The sequence below is a fragment of the Physeter macrocephalus genome, chromosome 9 (assembly GCF_002837175.3).
Source record: "Physeter macrocephalus isolate SW-GA chromosome 9, ASM283717v5, whole genome shotgun sequence".
In the NCBI taxonomy this organism is placed as follows: Eukaryota; Metazoa; Chordata; class Mammalia; order Artiodactyla; family Physeteridae; genus Physeter; species Physeter macrocephalus.
In genome coordinates this window covers 2,327,333-2,353,349 of record NC_041222.1, presented here as the reverse complement: position 1 = coordinate 2,353,349, position 26,017 = coordinate 2,327,333, and the positions used below count along the sequence as shown (strand labels likewise).

The 26,017-nt window shown below is 49.4% G+C and overlaps 2 protein-coding genes across 6 annotated transcripts in view; one reads left to right on the top strand and one right to left on the bottom strand.

Moving 5' to 3' along the window:
• The first annotated feature begins 1,998 nt into the window (after positions 1–1,998).
• On the top strand, positions 1,999–9,658 carry ARPC5L (actin related protein 2/3 complex subunit 5 like). Its single transcript, XM_055086973.1, has 4 exons — positions 1,999–2,280; positions 6,739–6,810; positions 7,796–7,972; positions 9,104–9,658. Exons 1-4 carry the CDS (start codon positions 2,131–2,133, stop codon positions 9,164–9,166), a joined length of 462 nt encoding a protein of 153 aa, XP_054942948.1. The 5' UTR covers positions 1,999–2,130; the 3' UTR covers positions 9,167–9,658.
• Positions 9,659–10,559: 901 nt separating this feature from the next.
• GOLGA1 (golgin A1) overlaps positions 10,560–26,017 on the bottom strand; it is a 54,360-nt gene continuing 38,902 nt past the window's right edge. For 2 of the 5 annotated variants that reach the window (XM_024126436.3, XM_055086972.1), the window contains 8 exons: positions 19,705–19,794; positions 18,786–18,888; positions 18,528–18,688; positions 18,036–18,182; positions 14,751–14,810; positions 14,017–14,187; positions 13,410–13,496; positions 10,560–12,821 (listed from right to left, as the gene is read on the bottom strand). In XM_024126436.3, coding sequence (XP_023982204.1) covers positions 12,741–12,821; positions 13,410–13,496; positions 14,017–14,187; positions 14,751–14,810; positions 18,036–18,182; positions 18,528–18,688; positions 18,786–18,888; positions 19,705–19,794 — 900 coding nt within the window. In that variant the 3' untranslated portion in view covers positions 10,560–12,740. Of the gene's footprint in view, positions 12,822–12,843; positions 13,034–13,409; positions 13,497–14,016; positions 14,188–14,238; positions 14,670–14,750; positions 14,811–16,150; positions 17,689–18,035; positions 18,183–18,527; positions 18,689–18,785; positions 18,889–19,704; positions 19,795–26,017 lie in introns of those variants that run through there. The other 3 variants (XM_028493524.2, XM_028493525.2, XM_028493526.2) reach the window with 3 other exon arrangements.

The window sequence follows — 26,017 nt, the reverse complement described above, 5'->3', positions numbered from 1 at the left end:
CCACTGTTACTGGCACCTGCCTGGCCTGAGCTGCCATTGCCTGTCACCTGGACCATTGATGTCACTTCTTAAATCACCTACTTTGGCTCAGGCTCCCATGTGTTCTCAATACACATTTGAGGGACCCTTTTCAAGTCAGATCATGTCACTGCTCTGCCCAGAATTTCCGGGGCTGTCCTGAGTTAAGACCACATCCTTTCCTCAGCCTACAAAGCTCTATAGCACCTGCCCCTCCCCACCACCTCCATTCCATCTCATTTCTTCTCACTCTTCTGCTCCACTATGGCCCTGCTGTTTCTGGAATACACCAAGCCTGCCCTGTCTTTGAGCCTTTGCTTGGCTCCCTCCTTCACTTCCTGCAGGTCCTTAATCAGAGTCACCTCCTCGGGGACACTTCTCTTGACCACTTTATCTGAGGTACTCTCAGAAACTGCATGTTTTTTTTTTTTCTCCTCAGAACAGTCATCCCTGACATAGTGTGAATTTTTAATTCTGCCCCCTTGACTGGAATGGAGATCCACGGTCATAAACAGTGACATTATTTCATTCACCAGTTTATTTGGGGGCTATTTCCTTACTTGTAAAATGGGCATTTTGGTTTAAAATTCCTTCTGATCAGGATGTTCTGGGGATATGAATTTCTGTTGTCTTGTGGCCTCCCTAGGTCACACAGATTTCTTCCAAGGTATGGAGCTGATAGGCAGGTCTTCCAGGACCTCTGATACTTTTATTTAGCACCTGTTTCCCACTGTAGGAGTCTATCTTTAGCACCCAAGATTAGGTAGCATCCTAGTCTGACAATATTTTTTTTTTTTTTTTTTTTTTTGAGCACAGGCTCCGGACGCGCAGGCTCAGCGGCCATGGCTCACAGGCCCAGCCGCTCCGCGGCATGTGGGATCCTCCCGGACCGGGGCACGAACCCGTGTCCCCTGCATTGGCAGGCAGACTCTCAACCACTGCACCACCAGGGAAGCCCCTGACAATATTTTTTTGATCTGTAGACACAGTTCAATGGGAAGTATTCGAAGCAATGAAAACGAGTCACATCTCATTAACTTCTACTGGTCTTTACTAAAAGGAAAACTATTATATGAAAACAAAGACCCAATGTAGTCTCAGGCTAAGTCTCACTGATAGAACCCCTCAAGCAACAGCCCAGGCACCTAATCTTGGCACTACAATGTTGTCCTTGACTCTGCCCTATTTCTCCCCATCTCAGACTCCGGGGGTTCGCTTCCTACCAGGATATTCCTCTCCAGCCAGGCAAGATACCTCACACCCCCAGGACCTCGCCCTTCCTGCCAGGATGGTGGCCACAGGCGGCCCCTATCCCCGCCCCCTACACACCTGGTCAAGGTGACTGCTACACACGCGGGGCCGCCGCCCTCTCAAACCCAAATGTCTTCATTGTCTTGTCAGCACCCTGGATACACTTTAAACGTCTTTAAAGTCTCCCAGCCCATTAACAATACGGTCACTACAACAATAAGGCAGACGCAACCTCCTCTGAGCTCAGTGTGGTGGCGTCCAAAGCTCCTAAAATCCGAGACTTAGTTTCTCCCACCCCACGTCACTCCCCGGGGCATAAGAACTACTACTCATCCCTCAGGTCTCAGCTCGAAGGCTTCTTCTCTAAGAAGCCTGCCCGGCACTCGACAGGCCGAGCCGGGCGCCTTCTCCTGGGGGCCCCGTGCCCCCTCAGTCTGGGAAGAGGTGACACCCGGAGTCGGCGAGTGTGCCCGACCCGGTCCCCTCCAGGGCCAGGGGCTCCTCAGGTGCAGGAGTGAAGCCGAAGTGCGCAGTTATGGCGTCCACGTGCTGGGCCTGCGCGCGGGATTGGGCGCCTGCTCCTCAGACCGGAAGACTTTACCTCCACGAAGACAGTAGTCCCCAGGAGTTCCACAGGCCTCTCTCCCGGCGCTTCCCAACGCGCCCCGCCCCTCCCTCCCACCGGCACTTCCGGTTCCGGCGTGGGCCGGAAGTGGGCGGGCGGCGGCGGCTGCGCGCGGAGGAGGTGGAGGAGGTGCCGGGCGGCAGCTTCCCGCCCCCGAGCCGGAGCCGGTTCCGAGCGGAGTGGAGTGGAGGTTTTCCCCGGAGCGTAGCTGCCTGAGCGGGCACCGAGCCCCCGCCATGGCCCGGAATACGCTGTCCTCGCGCTTCCGTCGGGTGGACATCGACGAATTTGACGAGAACAAATTCGTGGACGAACAGGAGGAGGCGGCGGCGGCGGCGGCCGAGCCAGGCCCGGATCCTAGCGAGGTGGACGGGCTCCTGCGGCAATATCCTTCTCCCGCGCGGCGGCTCGGACTCCCCTTTGGCCCGGCCTTCCCACTTCCCTCATCCCCGGCTCCGGCCCTTCAGGCCGACCTCCCCACTCCTCTCATCCCCGGACCCCTCAGGTCAGTCTCCCGACTCCCTTCCGACCTGGCTCTCCTCGGGCCACGCATCCCCACTTCCCTCTGACCCGGCCTCCCCACTCTCCTTGTCCCCGGCCCGAGCCCTCGGAGCCTCCCTCAGCAGCGCGGCCCCACGCGGCCCCCGGATCCTGGTGGGCCGGCCTGCTCGGCGCCCCCAAGAGCGTGCCGGAGGGGGCTCCGGCTCGTAGGCCCCTCACTCTTGCACGAGATCTCTCCCTTTTCTTCCCCCTTGCCTCCCCACCCCCTCAGGCTGGCCCTTCCTTGGGCGCCCGATCACTCCATCCCTCCCATGCGGGAAACGGGGCCATACTCGGGCATGATCGGCGGGAGGCGCCGAGGTGAGCCACCGCTGAGTAATTGGGCGGCCAGGGCGGCTCCCAGGCACAGTCCTCTCGGGCCGGATTGCAGCACCACCTGAAAATAGGTGGGTGGATGGCCGCGGGGAAGAAAGGCCCCACGGGGGGAGCCAAGGCTGCAGCCTTAGTCCAGCCCTGAGGTTTGAGATCGCTCTTCCCACCCCAGAATCGTTCTGACCCTGCGGCTTAATGCCACTCTTCCTCACCTATTCTTAGTTTCTTATGACCATTCATTGGGCTTTGGACCTCGATGGTCTCAGCCACGTTCAACAAGTGAGTTTTGGCTCCGTCCCCCCGCCCCCCATAGGCTTCTTGTGCAGGAAGCAGTGGAAAAAACTAGTCGTTTAGAGCTAAGAAAAACCAGGCAGCATAAAGTGAGATGTAAAAGTAGAGCTCCACGACTGGAAATGACTGTTCTGTGGTCACAGAAAACAAGCATTTAGAAAACAAGATTAAAAATAGAGTTGGCTGTCACAGCCTGCTTGGTCCCTTAGCAGTTTGAGCACAGGAAACTGACTTATTCTCACAGGAAGGATTTTTCTTTATTCAAATGGTGTTACAGGAAGTGCCTACCCCTCCCCCGCACTGGCCAGGGCAGGGTTGGAGGCTCATGTTGTACTGTATATAAATCAGGTTCTGGGTGTTTAATCAGTTGACTCAGCTTGGGAAGTCGAGCCCATAGACTGCCTTTGGGAGGAGTCCTGCAGTGTTCCTCCAATGTGCCTTTGAAACAAAAACCTCCAGACTTTCTTTGTTTGAACAGAAATGTGTTTTCAAAGGTGATGATTCAAACTTGTATTTCCTGCCCCATCAGGATCACCCTGCTTACCCCATTGGTGAAATGGGGCCATGAGAAGGGCCCCCATGAGGGAAGGTTGATTCTGCAGTCTGGTGTAGAACCTGTCTCATGGGCAGGCGTTGCTAAAAGGACTCCAGCGTCAGGCCTGTGGCCCAGACCATCCACAGAAGGGGAGGGCAAGGTCCGGTTATCTTCTGTCTTGGTCTTGGTGCTGCAGAGACTTGTTGAAGGTCATCTCTTGGTACGCTCCTCACATGATAGGTTCCTTGAGGCTGCTTGGAGACCTAGGTTAGCACATCAGGGCATGGTAGTTTCTCCACTAATGGCAGTGTCAGAAACCTTGTTACCATGGAGAGTGTACCTCTTGGGATTGGGGAAAGGGAGGTTAGCAAATGAGAACTGAAATCCTTGCAAATGTGGGGCCCAGGAAGGAAGGAGGAAGGAGCTAATATTTGCTGAGTCCCTACCATGTGCCAGGTCTTGGATTTATGTTAGATTATTAAACTATAGAAAGGGCTTCTAGGAGTCTTAGAACAGAGGCGAGGGGAGTAGGCATAGGGTTGGTTGATTGGAGTGAGGGGATGTAGGGAGTGGGCCTGCCCTAGTACTGTATAGGGAAGCGAGTCATGGTGGGAGATCACACACATGAAATAGAGCGTGGGCTGTGCATCCATACAGACCCAACTCAGTTTTCTATAGCTGTGTGACTTTGAATAGGTCACTTACACTCTCTGAACCTCAGTGTCCTCCTGTGTTAAAAGGAGGAGAACCAAGCTGGGCTTATAGGTTCCATGCGAGCATCACTGGACAACATCCCAGAAGGCTTTAGCACAGTGCTGGACACACAGTAAGTGTCCTGGACATGCACCTTGGGCCTGTGGGTGGAGTAGCAGCAGGGGATTGTAGAAAGAGTTTGGCTTTGGAGTCAGGCATCCTTGGGTTTGAAGGCCAGCTGGACAGCTTAGCTTTGTGACCTTGAACACGTCGTTTTCCTTCTCTGAGCCTCAGATTCATTGCTTTTGAAATCAGAATAATGGGGCTTCCCTGGTGGCGCAGTGGTTGCGAGTCCGCCTGCCGATGCAGGGGACACGGGTTCGTGCCCCGGTCCGGGAAGATCCCACATACCACGGAGCGGCTGGGCCCGTGAGCCATGGCCTCTGAGCCTGCGCGTCCGGAGCCTGCGCTCTGCAACAGGAGAGGCCACAGCAGTGAGAGGCCCGTGTACCGCAAAAAAAAAAAAAAAAAAAAAAAAAAATCAGAATAATGATTCTTGTCACAAAGAACTGTTAGCAGTAATGAGATGACATGTGAAAACACCTGGGCACAGGATCTGAGACCTTGTAGGGATTTTAAAGAATTGGCTCCTTTTCTTCTTTGCTGAGGCACCTTCTGGTCCTCTGGAGAGGGATCTGTCCAGAGCAGTAGTTTTGAATGACTTTGCAGTCTCCTCCCCCTGAGGAAATTTGTCGATGTTTGGAGATACTTTGTCACAACTTGGGGGGTGGGAGGGAGTGCTACTGGAATCTAGTGCATAGAGGCCAGAGATGCTGCTAAATATTGTACCATGAGTGCACAGGACAGACTCCACATCAGTCATCTGGTCTAAAATGTCAGTAGTGCTGTGGTTGAGAAACCCTGATCTAGAGGAGACCAGGGGCTGGGCACGGTTCCTTGGCCTCCACAGCCTGTTCTCTGGAAGGGCCTAAAACCAGCTGAGACAGAGGCCAGCTTGATAAATGGTATGCCCTTCCCTACTCCCCAGTTCTCCCCAGCTGCTGAAGGCCCTCTACCTATCAACACCTATAGTGAATGCTTGGTAGAGGGGTGCTGCAGAGAGATTAACTCTAAAGCAGTGACTCTTTTTGCCCCTGTGGACTAGTTATCCTACCCTTACCCATTCATCTTCTGAAATATTTTGTTTCCCAACCGTGCTGGTTAGTGAAGAGCGCTAGCCTTCGTTTCCTCTGAAGCCTGCGGGACTCTGCTTATTGCTCTGGGATGTCAAATTCGAAAAGAGTTCTGAGGTAGAAGTTATCAGTGGCTGATATCACACTGGCCCGAACCAGGCTGGGAAAAAGGAATTCCAAAGCTGACAGATACAGGGGTGTGGGAGAGTGGGCTGCCTCTCAGATTGGAAGGTGCATCAGAGCCCAGCAGGGTGCTAGGGAGCTCCACAGGGGTGGCTCCCTGGGTGTGTGGGCCCATCTCAGTCAAGATGGAGGCCACACTTAGGGAAGACCGGGGACTCGGCTTTGCTTGGGAGGTTCTGGCTGTTCACACGTGGGTATCGCTGCATGAACAGGAGTAGAGACCCGATTGGGCGGAAGCCATTTCTTGTTCTATTTTTGAAGCTTTTTGGCCGAAGCCAGTGTTTCAGATGAGGAAATGAAAGTCAACTGATGTAATTCAGTTTAAAATAGGTGTCACCTTTGGGGACCTAACCCAGATTGTAATTTTCTTTTGAGCACTGGCTTTTCAGAGCTCAGCAAAGATTGTGTCAGGACTCCAACTAAGGTTTGGGGAGCAAGGAGGGGAGAATTGATTCATTTTGTTGGCAAAAGGTTCTTTTAGATTGTTAAATTTCCCCCAGTTGGGGCCTCACTGACTTGGGTAGGTCTTGGAAGACAAAAGTTTTAGCGCATCTTAATTTCTTTAATAGTTTAACTGATAGAAAACATTGGATTAAGAGTTAGGAGACCTCCATTTGTGCCTTTGTTCTTCCCTTTTGAGAATGAGAAGATGAAAATGATCACCTTCCTCGGTGGTCGTGAGGGTCCAGTGGGGCAGATACGGTGCCAAGTAAGTGCAAATCAGCTCAGTCAGATTTTGCTGCAAGTTACCCTGCGGGGGCAGTTGCTTTGCTACTCCCTTCCCGGGAGGGAGCGAGTCCGTGTCCAAACTTGCTTTGAAGGGGAAGGTTTCGGGGCCGGCAGAGGAGGGGTTTGCAGGGTTGGCAGAGATGCCCCACCCACCCTCCGTGTGGCTCAGGAGAGCTACAGGCTACCCTCTGAATTGGCTGTGCCCACCGGGAGGCCACAGTGGGAAGCCGGTGGATGTGGATAGATGCCATTTGACTGTACTCTCTTGAGCTCTTTTTGAAATGAGTTCGTTAATAAAAGCATGAACATGCTAGAGCCTAGCCATCCTTAACTGGTGCTGATGCACAGGGGACATGCTTCGGGCGTTTCATGCAGCCTTGCGGAACTCTCCCGTCAACACCAAGAATCAAGCTGTGAAGGTAAAGGGGGTTGAACTGCAGCTCTGCTGGGTGGGTGTTGGGACCAGGGCTGTGATTGTCCAGTGCGAGCTCCCTGGGACTCTGGACAGCATCTGTTTCATCTCTGCATCAGTGAGTATCTACCAAGGAAGTGAGTTGGCACTGGGCAGTGTTTCCACGGAAGCCTCCTGGCGCTCCTAACACCCAAAGCTGTCAGTGTTCATAGTAAACGCTCCCCAAAGAAACGTTCACTCCTCCCCGAGGCCTCATGGGGTGAGAAGTCAGCCCAGCCCTTCCTGATGAGCAAAGTTATAAATTAGCTTGCCATGTGGGACTTAGCAGTGGTTATGCTTTTATAAGCTATTGAATAGGCTTTATTTGCATAAGAATTTTCAGTGCTTTTATGATTTCCTGCCTCGTAAAAACTAGGTGAGACCATACGGTTGTGCAGACTGTATCGGTTACGTTGTCTAAAAGCTCATCGCTGAGACTGTCTAAAATTTGGTCCAGGGAAAGGGGTCTCTTTGGAGCTGGGGTTTTGCCATCTTGTGATGGCACTTTTTTTTTTTTTTTTTGATGGCATCTTGATATAAACGGCTGCACCTGTCAAACATGGAGGAAAATGGCCCCTTTGTTCCACTGGGGGTGAACGCAGACAAAAGGTGCAGCCAAGTAGACCTGTTTTTTTTTTACTTTCCACAGTTAGGATCCTGTAGAGTTTTAAGGCCTCGCTGGTGTCATCAGAAATAGGGATGCTTCTCCCCAGGAAACCGCTTATTTCCCCCAAAATAAGTGGAATAAATTACTGGCTTTGAATACTTTGGGATACTTTGAAACTTAAATCAATAAAAGAATTTCACTTAAGCATTCCAAATGAGTTAGAAATTGGGCAGTGTTTCTAATGAGTTCTGACTACTTGGTTTGGTGTTTCTGAGCCTGCAGTGCAGGATGTGGATATGCCTGGGCCATGGCTCTAGGCCTCACTCCCTTTCTCTTTCCTCTGTAGGAACGGGCCCAGGGCGTGGTGCTGAAAGTGCTTACAAATTTTAAGAGCAGCGAAATTGAGCAGGCTGTGCAGTCACTGGACAGAAATGGCATTGACTTGCTAATGAAGTACATTTATAAAGGGTTTGAGAAGCCCACAGAAAATAGCAGCGCAGTGTTACTCCAGTGGCATGAAAAGGTATGTGAACATCAGACAGCCCACTGAGTCACCGCAACCCCAGGGTTCAAATCAGCAGGCCAGGCTATCCCAGACAAACAAAGGACAGTCTGATAGGCATGTGAGAATAAGGGGCCACGCCTCAAGCAACCTGGGACATCTGAGCACTTAACCTCTCCCAAGGAAGCACCTGGTAGGGATCTGCCGTCTCTGGTAATCGCCGTTGCTTTAGCTGCTGGTTTGTGCTGGGCAGGCATGGGGGCAGGTGACTTGGTGTGGTAAGGTAGAGGCAGGCTTGCTGGTGGCTGGGACTTTGTAATACTTTCTTTGGGCCGGTGGAGGTGGTGGTTGTGGGTCTTAGATGCAGGCTGAGCCCTCCCGTTAGCTCTGAGGGCTTCCTGCTCCAGCCTCAGCCTCACCAGGCCCGAGGGGGCAGTGGCAGATACCTTGGCAGTGTCTTTAATAGGGCCTTCATCCACCTGAAGCATGAAAAGCCTGTCCTTTGCTTGGGTCAGTATACAAGCAGGGCCTTTCATCAAGCCTGTGTCCTTCCTGAAAGGCTCTGTTGAGTTTTAAGGGAGTGGCCCTTACTGAGGGATCTGTCACTTGGGCAGCCTGGGGCTGGGCTGTGGCCTTTGGTCCTCCTGCCCGTGGTCCTGCCCGTGGGTGTGCTCTGCCAGAAGGTGAGTTCCTAGGCTTAGTGGGTGGGGGTGGTCATGGGGCTCAGGGGAACTGAGTGGTATGGAGGCCAGGCTCTCTGGTCCCTTTAAGGCAACTGGGTGCTCAGCTCTGTTGACATTTCAGCTCTAATGGGCTAGTGTTTGTTTAAGTGCCTACGGCTGTGCCTGTAGGCTGGGACATGATGAGCTTCTCAAAGGGAAATTGGGGGTCTCTGTGTGAGCTTGGTAAGGATGTTCTTAAGCCCAATTCTCCTGCCTCAAGAGCTAGCAGCTCTTGGGAACCCTTTGTTCCAGGACAGGGTTCCATGCCTCGAATGTGGACCCTGTTGGCACCTCTTAACTGCTCTCGCGGGAATCCTTTTTCAGGTCTATGACATGGTCAGGAGCGCATGGTCCCATCTCTCCTGGCAAGCTGGGCTCCCCTTGTCCAACCAAGTCTCAACTGACACCTTTTCTTTTCCTGCCCCTACAGGCATTAGCAGTAGGAGGACTAGGCTCCATTATAAGAGTTCTTACAGCAAGAAAGACTGTTTAAAAAAAAAAAAAAGACTCATGTTACCTTGAGAAGAATTTTGGATGCACAGGCTGTTGAAGAAGGGATTGACAATGGACCATCTTCCTCGGAACTCCCAAGTAAACTATTTCAGGACATGCATCCGCTAAAGTGTGTTTTATTTTCAAGGTGGAGGGAGAAGTCGTCTTACTGTTTCCTAAATCCTTTGCAGGATCTGATAGTCTATGCCTTTGTCCACAAGTAATGCAGAACTGACATTGTGACTGTCTACCAGAGTGGCTGGCCCGCATTGGTCAGGTGTACCTGTGTGCACTGCCTGTGTAAAAGCGGGGAGGGATGACCTGGGCAGGTGCAGATTCAAGGGGTGTGGTAAAAAAGGGAGAGCTTGGTTTTTGTTGAAGTGGAAAACCCCCAAGGGTTTGTACAGACATCCCGACCTCCCAAAGAAGGCGGGCTCTCTTGGGTTCATTGTAAAGTGCCTGCTGCATCAATAAAGCTCTTGGCTTATTAGTATATACTCTGCAGTGTGTTTCGTGTATATAAAAGAAATGGGTAATGGATGGTAATGAATGAGAGGTCGCCTGTTCTGGAAATTGGACATGGAGGGGGCAGACGTGTGTCCCCACCGAGCCATGGGAGCGAGCGTGGCATTCCAGCCCTCCTGCCACAGCAGTACCTCAGGCCTGGGCTGCAGTGCTGCTGGCTGCTACAGAGAGATGTTTTGCTGAATAACTATTGATTGTTTTTACTCCTTGGTGTGTAGTTTTGGAGCTTATTTAATAAAGTGCCAAACATTCAATAATTGACCTAAGCCTTAAAAGTCTTCCGTTTGTGTGACCGCACTTGGAGTCTTTTGGGAGCGGGCTTAGACGGGCCCAGTCACCACCTCCTGACGCTGGGTTTGGCTGTTCGGTAGGAACACCGTGATGTTGTTTTCTTTAAAGGATTAAGAGCCAGAAACAGGTAGCAATCAGACTATAGATATAAAAGGAACATTTTGTTCCCTGTAACCACTAACAATGGGCCTCTCTGAAGAGCAGAGATGCTTTTCTTTCCTTTTTAGCACATTAACTGCAGTTTGCGTTCTGTTAAAGGCAGGGACCCCATCCATGTCCCTGAAGCTCTTCCCAGTCATGTGGGCCTTGGAGACGGAGGTTGACCAAAGTGACAATCCTCCCAACTCCTCTGCAGAACCCCACCCTTCCTGGGAGGTGGGACCGGGCTGCAGGCTTCATTAAATCACATGTAATGTTTATTCGCCCAAACCTAATCTGGGGAGGTGCTTCCTCAAAGACTAGTGTTCTACAGGCCTTGAACTTGGCCTTGGAGTTTTAAATGTGAGACACAATGTACTAAATTTAATAAGTTAAAGAAATACTGACACACCAAACTATATCAAGTAAATCCACTGCCTCTGGATTGAAGAGCTTTAATCAAAAAGTGTATTGCACCACAAGTGAATTTTCTACAGCAGTTTTAGATAATACAGTCTCCCTGTATACAACATGGAGGGTGAGATCAAGATCCAATGCTCATATAAAGGACTATATATACTGTCTATCACAGAACATATTATACAAGTAAAAGTGCATCAAATCACTTAGAACATTTACTCCACTCTTCCTCTTAAAGCTGAAGGAAATTCTACATGCAGGAGGAAAGCCTGATCAGAATGAATCCTCCCTGTGCAAGTACAGACTTAGTGAGGGGCCCCACAACGACGCCTAAAATTGCCGGCAGACGTGGGTGGTGGGCGAGACCAGCTCGAGGGCTGGAGAGGCCACGGGGGAGTCGGGCGGGGCTCCCACGGCTGTGTGGTAGTCGCCTCTAGCAAGCCCTGAACTACCCAATCTTAGGGATTCTTTCCTGGAAGAGCTACCTCCCATTCACCAAAATTATGGAACAGAAGGGACTCCTGTTTTGTGTCCCCACCAGGTAAATGGAAAACAGCATTCTAAACACAGGTCAGGCATCTGCAGGGGGAGCCATAGGAGGAGGTAGGTAACCAGAGAATGGGTCACTTGCATGGCAGAGAGCCCAAGTTGGGATGAGGGTGATGCTGCCCTTGCTTGGTACTTCTAGGTCCACGGAACTGTCTTTATGTTAACTGCAAATCCTTGTTTTCCTGTGAGATATACTTTATTTTAACCCTAAACATAGTTGAGAAACATAACTTTACATCATTGGATAACTGATGATAAATTTAGGAGCTCCAGTTATTCAGTTTTTTATTTAACCAATAAAACTTTCATCAAACTATAACTCAATATATGGTTTCCCTTTAGATTTGATAGTGTGCCTTATCCAGGGCAAGCACGTTCCCTTTTCTTTATAATGATAACGAATACAAGTTTTTATCAGTCAGTTCCACAGCCATTTGCATGCTATCAAGTACTGCAGCCAGCTAGGGGCTGCCTGGTTGCCATACATGAATGTAGTGTCATCTTAAATATTTAGGGGTAGGGTGACAGGGAGAGACGGTGGCTCCACTTACAAGGCAGCCCACCCTCCAACGTTTTGGTCAAGCCTGGGGAGAGGGACAGCTGCTGCTTCCTTTGAATACAGCAGACTGTCCTTAGCAGTAGAAAATGTGATTAGCATTTGCTCAGTGTTACAACACAGAATTAAGAGCTAAACAAATGAAACACCACCACTGCTTCAGAGGGAAGCAGATGCCAAAGAATGCTAGTGACATTACAAAGGGACAGGGCTCCCAATCTTAAAAATAATTTCCTCTTGATGCTCTGATTTTCCTTTAAGAACACCAGTTAAATGGATTTTATAATACAGAAGACATGTTTATAATAGCAAGGACCTTTAGCTATCTATAAAAAATAGTTTAAAATGGTTTACCAGCAACCTATCCAAGACAAGTACATTCATTAAAAAGGCAATTGAGTGTATTTGGTACTAAGGATCTTTTTATACATTTGCTAGTTTTCTTCAGTAAAAGGAGATACTGTCAGAAAGGTGCATATTCATTAATCCACACTGGCCCCAGAGTACCTTAAAGACGGACACATCTAAAGTTCTCAGTGGTCTGAGAAACAATGTGAAATAATGTTTCCTTGGGAGGAAGGGTTAAAAAGCTTCTTCTAACTCATCTGAACCCAAACATACTGAAAGGGAAAGGGAGTTTTTAAAGGCCGGCCTCACTGAGTTGGCTCTTCGTGGCAAAACTAGGTGGGTCTGGGCTGCTGGGCACCATTTTGACAGGCTGTCTATGTCCAGTGTCATCACCACACGATGGAACAGCCGCCTCCTCTCTGACACATGCTGAGGGCTTCAGCTTTAAGTGCTCACCTTGAAAGAGGATTCAGGGGCAGATGGGTGCTGGCCAGAGCTGGGATTTTAGCAGCACTGTGGAAACGTGGGTAGTGCCAGGACCCTCTGGTGACCAGAACAACAGGATCAGCTACCTCCTGAGGTTCTTATCAGTCTGCAGGAGTGGGCCTTAAGTCTTGTAAACAATGTTCAGATGCTTGTACAAAATACTGCAGTTACAGTGATTAAAAACCCACCCAGACTGGTGTGTCAGTGTTCTTTTCACAGAAAAAGTGTCAGCCCTTGGAGGGTCATCCTTGGGTGGTGCCGCCTAGGACCACGGTATCCGAGGGTTGGAGATGGACGGCCGGATGCTGCCCTTGGGAGCTGGCTTGGACCCAAACCACGACATCTGGGTTTGAAACAGAAAAGGCTCCTGAGATGAGAATCAGGACTAGGTGCGAAGCAGCTGAAAGAGCCCCTCCGCATCCGTGGGCCGCTGCCCCCACCCTCCACACACCCGGACTCTGGCTGTGAGCAGAGCAGTGAAGACGATGGTTCTGGTAACCAGTGTGCGGGGCTGAAAGGCCCATTCTAAAGATGGGAGGGAGACAGGAGAAAAACCTGAGGTGACAAGAACAAGGGAGTGGAATTTAGGTAATGTTTCCTTAAAATGGTTTCTATTATAGCATTTATGCAGGTACTTTTTGAATATTTTTCATTTTTTAAAAAAGTCTGGGTGCTGGCCAGACCTGGGGCTGTTGATGAGGTGATACCAGTGAAAGTGCTCTGGAGAAGGACACAAGGCCCTGTTAGTCCAGTACAGCAGAGACCTGTGGGCACAAAGCATGTCCTCGGTAGGTAAATACTACCCGAGTCCAGTTCATCAACCAAAAGCACCTTCCAGCTAATGATGCAGCCGTGGGCTGGTCTCACCCGCCAGGGCTGGGACGACTGACTACATTTTTTGGAAGGCGGACAGCAGACCAGGAAACCCTACCTTATACTCCAGGGTTTCTTTGAGCATGTTCTCCTCCTCTTGTGAAAAGTTCAGCAACACTGACACAGCTTTTATAAGATGAAAAGCCTGAAACAAAGCAAATTTTGCTGCCATGGGCCTCGGTCAGTTAGCAGGCGGTCAGGGGGGCTAAATGGCAGCACCTCCTGGTCCTGCTCCTCCTGTGCGCTCCGGGCTTGGTCAGCAAGGACCACGTAGAGGGTGGAGGTGGGCATTCTGAGGTCTGCTGGTTCTTTTCCTCCCCAACCTTTTACTCTGGGGACTGGCGAGACCACCAGGACGACCACCGCAGCCACTTGCTCTTCGGCAGGAGGCAGGACTGCCGGGCAGATTCAGTTCCCTGGACTCTGGCCTCAGCATCCGACCCACATGTCCTCCCAGGAGTCAGTTCCCTACTCGGCGCCCCCTGCTTGCTGCTCAACCAGCAGGTCAGTGTCCGCTGGACTGAGTGCTCACGTTGGTGGTCAAAGCGGAATGGGGGACAGGAAGAAAGAAATGGATTTGGTGGGAAGCCAGGCAGGGCTGGGACAAAGGAACCAGGCCCTGGAGTGGAACTCAGTACCCAAAGGGCAACTCAAAAGCCCTTTACCTCAGATTCGCGACAGGACATGAATTTTAAAACCACATGTTTGAGGTACTCGAAGTTGATCTCGCGGGCATCAGTCAGGTCAGCGTTATTCGTGACAGAAGGAGCCATGTTTGGCATTTCAGGCCCAGGCTTCTCCCGGACTTCAAAAAGCTCGTTATCGGGTCTGATTTTCTGAAAAACCAATGGAAAGATGCTACATTGAACCCTTCAAGACAGGTTCGAAAATCACAGGGGAGATTCACTTGGCCCTGGCTGTGATCACCTGCAGTTCCCTGCCACACCCTGCACAGAGTAGGGCGAAAAGGGCCCCACCTGGGAAGGAAGCACCAGCACCTGAAGAAGGCAGGGTGCTGGCTGAGAGGAGGGAGAGGGGTATGTGGGGAAGTTCAGCCATTTCCTTTACCCGCGTCAGGGCTCGTCTCCTGGGGCAGTGAGCACCCAGCCAGGGCAGAGGTGCCGCTCTCCCACGTCTGGGCCTGGCCTCTGCCATTCACACACGGCCACACGTCACCTCACTGACCTCTCAGACAACACACAGGCTCAGAGAACGAGGGCTCGTGCCGGGGGTCACAGAGCCACTTTCCAGAAGCACGTTCAAGGTGGCAGGGCCACTGTTCCACCAGCCTGACTTCCCAGAGACCTCTTGCAGTCCCCTGGGGGGAGGGGAGTGTCATCAGGCAGGAGGGGCACAGAGGCAGGAGGGCATGGGCAGTGGGGAGAAGGGGGACACTCACCAGTTCCTTCTGCAGAGTCTTCTTGAGTTCCAGCATCCTCTGCTGCATCTGCTTTATGGTCTGAGGCAAAGCCCCACCCCCACAAAAGGCCACTCATTAAATGCACGTTTCACGATCTTTAAAGTGCAAAGGACCACAGAGCAGACAACCCCTTGGGTCCCCAGACACCTGTTAGAAGCCCCTGCTTCGTCTCCTGAGGAGCTTGCCCTGCCGCACCTGCTGCCTCGGCCTCCTTCCCGCACGTGCTGAGGCTGTGCACAGCCCTGCTCTCCAGGCCCCGGCGCTGCCGCAGTGCTATCCCAGCCCTCCCGCCCTGGGGCCTTAGGACTGCTTCCGGCACTCGCCCCCACAGGTGGCGTAGCTAGAAATGCCTCTGCACAGTATATTCTGCCCTTCGGAAGGATATTTATGTGCTATCATCCCCAAGTAGGATACTTGGGCCAAAATTTATGATTCTCATCATCACCATTGATCTCCTGAAATACCACAATAATTTTTAACGCTTATTTTGAACAGTATTAAAGATCGTGGTTTTTCGGCACAACCCACCAACAGTGGGTTTTATGTCTTTTATTTCTTTATTTTCCTAATTTATTTTTAGTGAGCTTAATTAGCATTATGGGCCTTAAATATAATTTATTACACATTCCATTAACTACCAGAAAGGCTGAATTCTGTTTTCCCAATGAAAAAATTTAATGTGTAATCGACATTACAGGGAAAAAATTTTAAATAAAAGTTTCTCCAGGGGCTTCCCTGGTGGCGCAGTGGTTGTGCGTCCGCCTGCCGATGCAGGGGAACCGGGTTCGCGCCCCGGTCTGGGAGGATCCCACATGCCGCGGAGCGGCTGGGCCCGTGAGCCATGGCCGCTGAGCCTGCGCGTCCGGAGCCTGTGCTCCGCAACGGGAGAGGCCACAACAGAGGAAGGCCCGCGTACCACAAAAAAAAAAAAAAAAAAAAAGTTTCTCCAAAATCTCACAACTACATCAAAATGAGTTTTTCCTGTGGACTTCTAGTCCACGTCACCATTCTTGCACTGAGTAGCTAGAATTTTGAATAGTAGTTTTCATTTATCAGAGTTTCCACAGCTTTATAGTTTTGCTAGTTATAACTTTTAATGTGACAGTAACTCTAGGGGATGCCCCATGTCTTCTTGTGTAGCTGAGTTGCCTTTTTTTTGGCCACATTGCATGGCTTGCGGGATCTGAGTTCCCCGACCAGGGACTGAACCCGGGGCCATGGCAGAGCAAGTGCCAAGTCCTAACCACTGGACCGCCGGGGAACTCCCTGAGCTTCCATTTCAAACAAAGCTGTAATAAGCTTCGTTGTCTCAAGAGCAGTATGGCCACGGCCCCCTGGAGATGAGACGGCTGGGAAAGCACCTCCAGCTCCTGTCACACTGCCTGCAACACCCCACTGACAAAATGGTAATGTTTCATTCCAATCTGTATTCTCTGCTTGACCGTGAAGCTGGGCATTCCCCCGAAAGTACATTTGCTAGTTTATGTTACTTGATTTTCTAGGTTTTGACTCATTCATTAACTTATCCAATGAATACCGAGTCTCTACACCAGCCTAGAGGCTGCAGAAACAGCAGGAAAAAAAAAAAAAGAAAAAATGTCTGCCCTCAGGAGAGAACAGTGTCAATAAGCAAACATACAGTGTATCAGAAGGTATTAAGAGGCCTGGAGAAAAAAAGGGCAAGGTGAGGGGACCGGGAGTTCTGTTGGTGAGGGCTGGCAGGGTAGCAGGAAGGCCTCACTGACAAAATGACACCATAAAGGAAGTGAGGGTAATTGGGGGAAGGATCTTCCAGACAGAAGGCTCAGCAAGTGCAAAGGCCCTGAGATGGGAGGGTGCTTGATATTCACAGAAAGGCAAGGCCACTGTGGCTGAGAGGGAATGCTGGGGGAGAGCAGAGGGTACGGGGAAGGGGGCAGGAAGGAGCCAGACCACATAGGCTTTGTGGGCCACTGCAAGGACTTTGGCTTTTATGGGGACAGAGTCATCAGAGGGCTGGAACAGACAAGTGACAGGGAAACCAATTAGAAGCCCAACACCATCCTCTAGGGAAGACAGGATAGTCACCTGGTCTCGGGTGGTAGCAGTGGCAGAGATGAGAAGCACCTCATCCCGCGTACAGTTTGAAGGGAGAGCCAAATGGATTCCTTAATGATTTGGATGTTGGTTGTGAAAGAAACAAAGGGGTCAAGGATTACTCCAAGGTTTTTGCCATTTATTGAGACAGGAAAGATGGCAGTAGACGCTAGAGAGCGTGGTCAGTCTGAAGTCTGGTTCTGGATGTTTTAAATTTCAGGGGCCTTTCAGATACTGACATAGAGAAATAGGGTAGATACAGAAGTCTAGAGTTCACAGGAGCCGTCTGGATTCGAGGTTTGGATGTGGTGCCAGCAGCACACAGGATGGGGGAGATCGCCAAGGATGTGAGTGCGATTTGGAGAAGCTGTCCGAGGGCTGGACCCAGGGACACACAGTGTGCACTCTTCTATGTTTTATATTTCATGATAAGAGATTAAGAGCCTGTGTGTGTGTGTGTGTGTGTGTGTGTGTGTGTGTGTGTGTGTGTGTGTGTGTGTGTGTGTGTGTGTGTGTGAAAGGGGGAGACGGGCGGGGGTTGGGGGAGAGAAAGAATGACCACCTTTCTCCTTTGTTAAAGAGCAATCACACAATGTGGGGGCAGAATTTCAGGCCGGAGCACTGACTAGCCAGCACATTTAACTTCACAGGACATTTTAAAAACGAGGCTCAAACGAGACCCTGCATTTACAGGTGCAGAGGCCAGGCAGGGTGGGTGGAATCATGACATTTATTAAGCCTCTATCAAATACCAGAAAATTTACAGGAAGCTAACAAACAGTTTCATTTCATCCCCCCACAAAACCACTGAAAGGCAGGTATCACCGCTCTCATTTCACAGCTGTAGAAAAAAGTGCAGAGGTAAGGTGACTGGTCATAGGACCTAGCTGGCGATGGCAGAGGGGGCTGGGGACACTGAGACCTGCCACTGTTCCAGCTCTAATACTCCGGATACCATCTCAGGTCGGGGGGTCTGGGAGGAGACTGCGCGAGTGGGAAAGGAAGAGGGCCGTGCAGGAGGTAAGCAGAAGAGGAGAACCAGGAGGAAGCCCTTGTGATGGAAGAGGTGACACCTCCCCCAGGAGGGGCCCAGGGGCACCAGCACCACTCTTGAAGAACGGACTGGATGGTTTTAGGCACAAGGACAGGGAAAGGGACATAAATAGCTGAGGTAAAGAGTGTCCTCACCTTATTTTTCTCTAGAAGTTGCTGCTCCAAGTCCTGTTTTTCCTTCTGTAGCTGCCCTAGATCCATGGCGGTCCCCATCTCACCATTTGGTATCCCCTCTGCAGCCGGAAGCTGGTACGCGGGGTCCTGCCCGGCCCTCGAGGTCACCTACAGGGTGGTGGCAGCACAGGACATGGTCAAGCTAAGCCACAGATCCCTAGGGAAGGGGGCCAGACTCGTTCCAAAGGTGACGACTGATGTGCTCCACCAGGCAGCTGGCCAGGAACCAGACTTAAACTATGGCAACCCCGTCACAGAGCCTGCTGGGGGGACAATTAACTCTCCATGCAAGGAGCCTGCTGGAAAGGAAGGGCTTCAGCACCTGAACACTGACAGGTGTCGTCACATCAGATGGGCTCCTCAACACGCACAACCCTTCGCAGCGAGGCGCCCCCCCCCACCCCCGTTGGAGAGGAAGCTGAGGCACTGGGAGGCGGCTCAGGCAGGACTTACGTGAGGCTCGCTGACTGAGAGCACCACGCCCTGCTCCTGGCCCCGCAGCCTCAGCAGGTCCTTCCGCGCAGCGGCCGCCTCCGACTCCTCGGCCCTCAGGCCCCTCAGGGCCTCCAGCTCACTCTGCAGCTGGTGAATCTGCAGCAGGGCGGAGTCGTGACCTAGGCCGGGCAGAGGGGAGGTGAGTGACTGGGCCACCTCCGGGCAGGGGTCCGGGCAAGAACGGGTGAAAAGGCCCAGCCTTGGCAGACTCCTCACCTTTCTTCAGTTGGAGAATCTCCTGTTCTTTCTGGAGAATCACTTCCGTTTTTTCCTGCAGACTCTGCTCCTTCTCACCTCCTATGGCGATCAGGTTAGCAGCCTCGGAGAGAAAAACCAACACGAGAGAAGGTTGGTAGCAATAATCCCATCTTCCCTAAAGGAGTCTCCACTTTTCCACTACCAGGGTCCTCCATGAATCCCTCCCTGAAGGCCACAGCCTCGAACATTCCCCAAGCTAACCTCTGCTCCTATAAACATGCACAAATCAGTTCTCCTCGGCAGGGGCCCTGCACAGGGGCAGTCACCCTCACTGCCCCTCTGGCCTGCAGTGGGCCTACCAGAGACACGGCCATTCTGCCCAGCCTTCCTACAAGCTGTCAAAACCGTAACTTCCACGTCCTGAGGGCCTGTGACGCGCCCAGCATTTGATACACATGACCTCATTATCATATTCTTGAAGGTATGATTATCATAGGGTTTTTTCAGAGGCAACTCAGACAGACCTGTTAAGGACCGAACAAAGACCTAGAGCCAGTTACCTAGATCTGGGGCCTGACTCTTGAGTCTGTCCTCAAAGGAAGGCTTTTCCCACGCTTGCTGCTGAGAGCTCAACTGTATGTGGTCTCTGGGGCCTGCGGCCGGTGGTGGCCCACCTCATAGAATTAGAGCCCAGTAGTACCTGGTTCTGGAATTTTCCCCAGGTGATGTTTATCACATTAACTATTGAAATATTAAAAGGCCATCCTATGGGGTGAGGGTTTCTTTCTAACATCTTTCTCCCACCTTCCTAGAGACGTCAGGGGAATCAAGCAGCTGACGACACTCCTGAGACCTGTGTCCACCCTCTGCCCTGGACAGACCAGGAGGTAGGTTGGTCCTGCCTGGGACTGAGGTGGAGGCATCACAGGGGGCCTACCTGTTGCTGGAACTCTTCCCTTTGCTTCCGCACCTCCTCCAGGGCTTGGGCCATTGCCACACTCACAATTTCTCTTTGGCTCCATTCTTCCTACAATCCAGCAAATGGGTAGGAGATTGAGTCCAGAACCTCAGTTCACCTTTTTGTTAGCTGCACACTTCACGTGACACCCACAGAGGGAGGTCCGTCTCGCAGGGCTAGACGAACGCGTTTCCTGCTTCCCAAGGTTCCCAGGCTACTCTTTCGCTGCACTGCCTTCTGCTTGCCTCTGAGAACTGTTCCTGTGGACAACCCACCAACCTCTGGGAACAGGCACACCGTGGAAGGTCGGCCGTGCCATGAACACACCAGCTAGTACTCAGGCCAAAGGCTAGGGGACCTAGCCTCAAAGAGGTGGTCTAATGAAATCAACACAGAACTAGAAGACTCAGGCTGACGTGAATGGAGTAGCAGACTGGAGCAATCTGGTTACAGAAATGATAATAAGCAATCACTGAATTTTAATACAGGAAATGTCACAAATTCATCAAAATCATCCATATTACAGGAGAGAAAACTGAGGCTCTGAGAGGTTAAATAATTGCCTGAGGTCCTAGAGCTAGTAAGTGGCATGGCCACGTTTTAAGCCAGAGTCTGAGCTGAACCAAGCCTTTGGCTGCTACACTCTACCACCTAGTCTTTTCTACCACAAGCAGGGCTGCCCCACTGCGTCCCCCCGCCAGAGCACAGGGACTCCCTCCTGACAAACACATCAGTCCTCTTCCCTGAGGCTGACGCCGGGCTCGCTGATCAACCCCCCAGATGAATAATATGACTTCGCAGGTGCCTGCACACTGGTCAGGGATGTCTGCTGTTTATGTCTACCCAGAATCACCCCTCTTGGTGGGGGGTTAGAGCCTCATCACTGCTATTCCCCACTCCCACCCCAAAATTCTACATGGTTCTGGTAGGGCTACCAGTAATGATGTCCCCATTTTGTGGCTACAAGAATAAGCATGTGATTCGGGCCTGGCCAATCAGAATCCTTTTTATATGGTGAAGCTAAGAGGGAGATGCCCTCTTTCCCCTGGGGTTGCTAAGTTGGAATGATACCAGCTTGGAGCTGCTGAGGTGATGTCCTCCCAACCTCTAGGACACAGTCTACATCATGGAGAAAAGCAAGGACGAGTTGCGTGACTGACAGGGCAAGAGACAGCATGACGCAGGCAGAGAAGAGATCTGAGGCCCCAGGTTCCAGTCGGACAAGTCTTTCTGGTTCAGTGAACTACTCAACTCCTCCTACGATATCTCCTTTTCCACTTACACCAGTCCAGGTGGGTTAATGGATGGAGACGTCAGCCTCATGGCCAGTGCCATTCTGGCTCCTACTGGGGAGCTGTCAGAATTGACCTTCCATGAGTCCACCTCTAGCAGACAAGGAAAATTGGTGCAGGAACTCAAGAGGCTGACAGTGGGACCTTGAACTACCCCAGACAATCCCCTTCATCGGGAGAAGCTCTGTTGGTACAGGAGAAGGAGCAGGAGATTTCAGGCTGAGTGGAGCTATGAAACCCTGGCCCTGCAAGCCCAGGTGGGGCGAGTGACAGGAATGTTGTGCCTCCACAGGAGCCTTTTCTGGGGAAGTTTAGAAGAGACACTATGACTGCTGATGTCTTAAGAGGACAGCAGGCAGGCTGTGAGTGAGAAGGCAGGAAGCATGCCAGGAACTGTACTTGGTACTTTTCATCCATGGTCATGCTTAATCCCCAGGATAATCCTCTTGAGGTCAAGGGTTATTATCTTCAGTTTGAAAAAAGGAAACTGGATTCCCTCAAGAATCAGCTAGTGAGGGGCCAGGGTGACACCCAGAACCGAGTCTACGTGGTTCTAGAGTCTCAGCTACTGCCACAGAGCCACACACGATCCAGGATTTGAGATTGACCGGCATAGCTCAGGTTCACTGCAGAAGCCAGCAGTCTACCCATGAGCACAGCCCTCTGCACCTGAGAATGATTTCCCCAGAGGGCTGTTTTGAAAAATATGGATCCAAACAAACAAACAAACAAAAAGTGTGCACCTAAAAATAGTGCTTCAAAATACCAGAAGCAAAGACTGACAGAACTAAAGGGAGAAAGAGACAAATCCATGATCATAGCTGAAGATCTAGCACCCCTCTCAGTAAGTGATGGAACAAATTTACCAAAAAAAAAAAAAAAAAAAAATAGAAGACCTACAGAAGATTTGAACAATACTATTAACGAACTTGATCTAATTAGCATTTATAGAATGCTCTCCCTACTAGCAAAATATATATTCTTTTCAAGTGCACTGAAATATTTACCAAGATAGACTATAGGTTGGGTCATAAAACAAGTCTAAATAAATATCAAAGAACTGAAATCATTTAGAATATTATCTGACCATAATAGTATTAAACTAGAAATCCAAGATATCGAGAAAATTCGCTCAAACGTTTGAAAATTAACCACACTTCTAAATAGTCTGTGTGTGCTGGTTTTTAAGTTATTGCCTCAGCCCACACCCACCCTTTCATATTCTGCTTTGTGATGCTGTGCCTGGGAATCTGCAAAACCTATTTCTCCCGGTCGAGCTCCATATTCATATACATACTCATCTCTGCCAACAGGGGGAGCTCCAGGGAGACTGGAAGGCAGGAGGAGGGAGAACTTGCTCCTTTCCGTCAGCTTCCAGTTTCTGTGAGCAAGGCTGCTTGGCCCTGGCAGCTGCAATTTCTTCCCAAAGCAGCAGCTGCATCCACTCTGCAATCTTCCCGACACTTGCAGCTGAATTCTTTCACTGCTCTATCCCCCAACAAACACACCAGCACCAACTGTACAGACCCCCTCCTCACAGGTCTGAGTTTCAAATCTGTGGGGCTCCTCTTCTTAATTCCTAAATAATTCCAACATCTTCACTTTGTTCCCTTAGTCCTAGGGTTGGAAGTGGTGTCCTGCAGTTGCTACCTTCATGGTATCTTTTAACTGTTTCAGTGCTGGATTAAAAACTTTACATTAGAACATAAATTCTCATTCAAATAACTGGGGTAGTTCCTCTCTCCTGACTGGACCATGAATCACATGCTGTGGGGCAGATTTTCTGTTTCTTCTTGCGCACATACTTGCAATAATCACTGCCCTCCATTCTTCCCTCTACATCTTCCGTACTTCCATCTAGAATTTTCCTTCACCTGAAGGATGCTCTTTAGTATTTCCTTTAGTGCAAGTCTGTCAGTGCCTAATTCTTTGTGTTTTATTGGTTTTCTTTAGTGCTACTACAATGCTGTGTCTGGGTATGGATTTCAAAATTTATCCTGTTTGGATTTGTAAGGATTCTTGTACCTGTACCTGTGACTTGAGAGCTTTCATCAGTTTGAAAAATTCTCAGCCATTATCTCTTTAATGATTGCTTCTGTCTCATTTTTTTCATTTCCTCTGGGCTTCTACTGACACATGATAAAACATCTCACAGTACCCTGTATGTCTTTTATCGTCTCTTTTCTGCATTTTATTCTGCCCTTTCTTCCATTTCACTACTTCTCTTTAGTTCGAATCTGTTGTTAAGCTCATTCATTGTTTTTTAAACAGCTTTACTGAAGTATAATTGGTGAATAATAAACTGCACATATTTAAAGTATGCAACTGATGAATTATGCTGAAACCATCACCAAAATAAAAATAGTGAAAATATCCATTACCCCAAAAGTTTCCTCATGCCCTTTTGTAATCTGCATTTTTACTTTCAGCTACTGCATTTTTCAGTTTTGGAATTCTAATTTGATTCTTTTTCTTTTTTAAAAAAAATTTATTTATTTTATTTATTTTTGGCTGCATTGGGCCTTCGCTGCTGCATGCAGCCTTTCTCTAGTTGCGGCGAGCGGGGGCTACTCTTCATTGCAGTGTGTGGGCTTCTCATTGTGGTGGCTTCTCTTGTTGCAGAGCATGGGCTATAGGTGCACAGGATTCAGCAGCTGTGGCACGTGGGCTCAGCAGTTGTGGCACGTGGGCTCAGCAGTTGTGGCACATGGGCTTCAGTAGTTGTGGCTTGTGGGCTCTAGAGCACAGGCTCAGTAGTTGTGGTGCACGGGCTTAGTTGCTCCTCAGCATGTGGGATCTTCCCGGATCAGGGATCGAACCTGTGTCCCCTGCGTTGGCAGGTGGATTCTTAACCACTGCGCCACCATGGAAACCCTAATTAGATTCCTTTTCAAAACTACTGTCTTCTATTATAATTTCCAAATCTCTGCTGAAATGTTCAATTTTGTCTTTTATATACTTAAACGGAGTACACACAGTAATATCTGAGCCTCCTAAAAGGGCTTCCTGCTTCTGTACTTGCCTCCTTTACAGAACATTCTCCACATGCAGCCAGAGTAATCCTTTTACTACAAAACTTCTCATGTCACTCCTCTGCTTAAAACCTCCAACTGCTTCGCCAATGACCTTCTATCATCCACCGCTCTCCCCAAGCCCACGGAGTGGCAGCTACAGCAGCCTTTGTGCTGTTCTCTGAACAAACCAAGCTTTTTTCTGCCTGAGGGTGTTTCTCTTTGCTATTTCTTCTGTCTGAAATATTCCTTCCCAAAAAAATCGCATTGCTGTCCCCTTCTCGTTATTCAGACCTTTTGCTCATATCTCACTGACACCCTCCCTCGCCTCCATATATATACATATTTTTAATTTTTAAATTTAATTTTATTTTTTTATACAGCAGGTTCTTATTAGTCATCAATTTTATACACATCAGTGTATACATGTCAATCCCAATCGCCCAATTCATCACAGCACACCCCCCCACACAGCTTTCCTCCCTTGGTGTCCATAGGCTTGTTCTCTACATCTGTGTCTCTATTTCTGCCCTGCAAACCGGTTCATCTGTACATTTTTCTAGGTTCCACATATATGCGTTAATACACGATATTTGATTTTCTCTTTCTGACTTACTTCACTCTGTATGACAGTCTCTAGATCCATCCACGTCTCAACAAATGACCCAATTTCGTTCCTCTTTATGACTAATTTTTAATTTTTAAATTTAATTTTATTTTTTTATACAGCAGGTTCTTATTAGTCATCAATTTTATACACATCAGTGTATACATGTCAATCCCAATCGCCCAATTCATCACAGCACACCCCCCCACACAGCTTTCCTCCCTTGGTGTCCATAGGCTTGTTCTCTACATCTGTGTCTCTATTTCTGCCCTGCAAACCGGTTCATCTGTACATTTTTCTAGGTTCCACATATATGCGTTAATACACGATATTTGATTTTCTCTTTCTGACTTACTTCACTCTGTATGACAGTCTCTAGATCCATCCACGTCTCAACAAATGACCCAATTTCGTTCCTCTTTATGACTAATATTCCATTGTATATATGTACCACAGCTTCTTTATACATTCGTTTGTCAATGGGCATTTAGGTTGCTTCCATGACCTGGCTATTGTAAATAGTGCTGCAATGAACACTGAGGTGCATGTGTCTTTTTGAATTGTGGTTTTCTCTAGGTATATGCCCAGTAGTGGGATTGCTGAATCATATGGTAATTCTATTTTTAGCTTTTTAAGGAACCTCCATACTGTTCTCCATAGTGGCTGTATCAATTTACATTCCCACCAACAGTGCAAGAGGGTTCCCTTTTCTCCACACCCTCTCCAGCATTTGTTGTCTGTAGATTTTCTGATGAAGCCCATTCTAACTGGTGCAAGGTGATACCTCATTATAGTTTTGATTTGCATTTTTCTACTAATTAGTGATGTTGAGCAGCTTTTCATGTGCTTCTTGGCCAGCTGTATGAGAAATGTCTATTTAGGTCTTCTGCCCATTTTTGGATTAGGTTATTTGTTTCTTTAATATTGAGCTGCATGAGCTGTTTATATATTTTGGAGATCAATCCTTTGTCTGTTGATTCATTTGTAAATACTTTCTCCCATTCTGAGGGTTGTCTTTTCGTCTTGTTTATGGTTCCCTTTGCTGTGCAAAAGCTTTTAAGTTTCATTAGGTCCCATTTGTTTATTTTTGTTTTTATTTCCATTACTCCAGGAGGTGGATCAAAAAAGATCTTGCTGTGACTTATGTGAAAGAGTGTTCTTCCTATGTTTTCCTCTAAGAGTTTTACAGTGTCCACTCTTAAAATTAGGTCTCTACTCCATTTTGAGTTTATTTTTGTGTATGGTGTTAGGGAGTGTTCTAATTTCATTCTTTTACATGTAGCTGTCCAGTTTTCCCAGCACCACTTATTGAAGAGACTGTCTTTTCTCCATTGTATATCCTTGCCTCCTTTGTCATAGATTAGTTGACCATAGGTGCATGG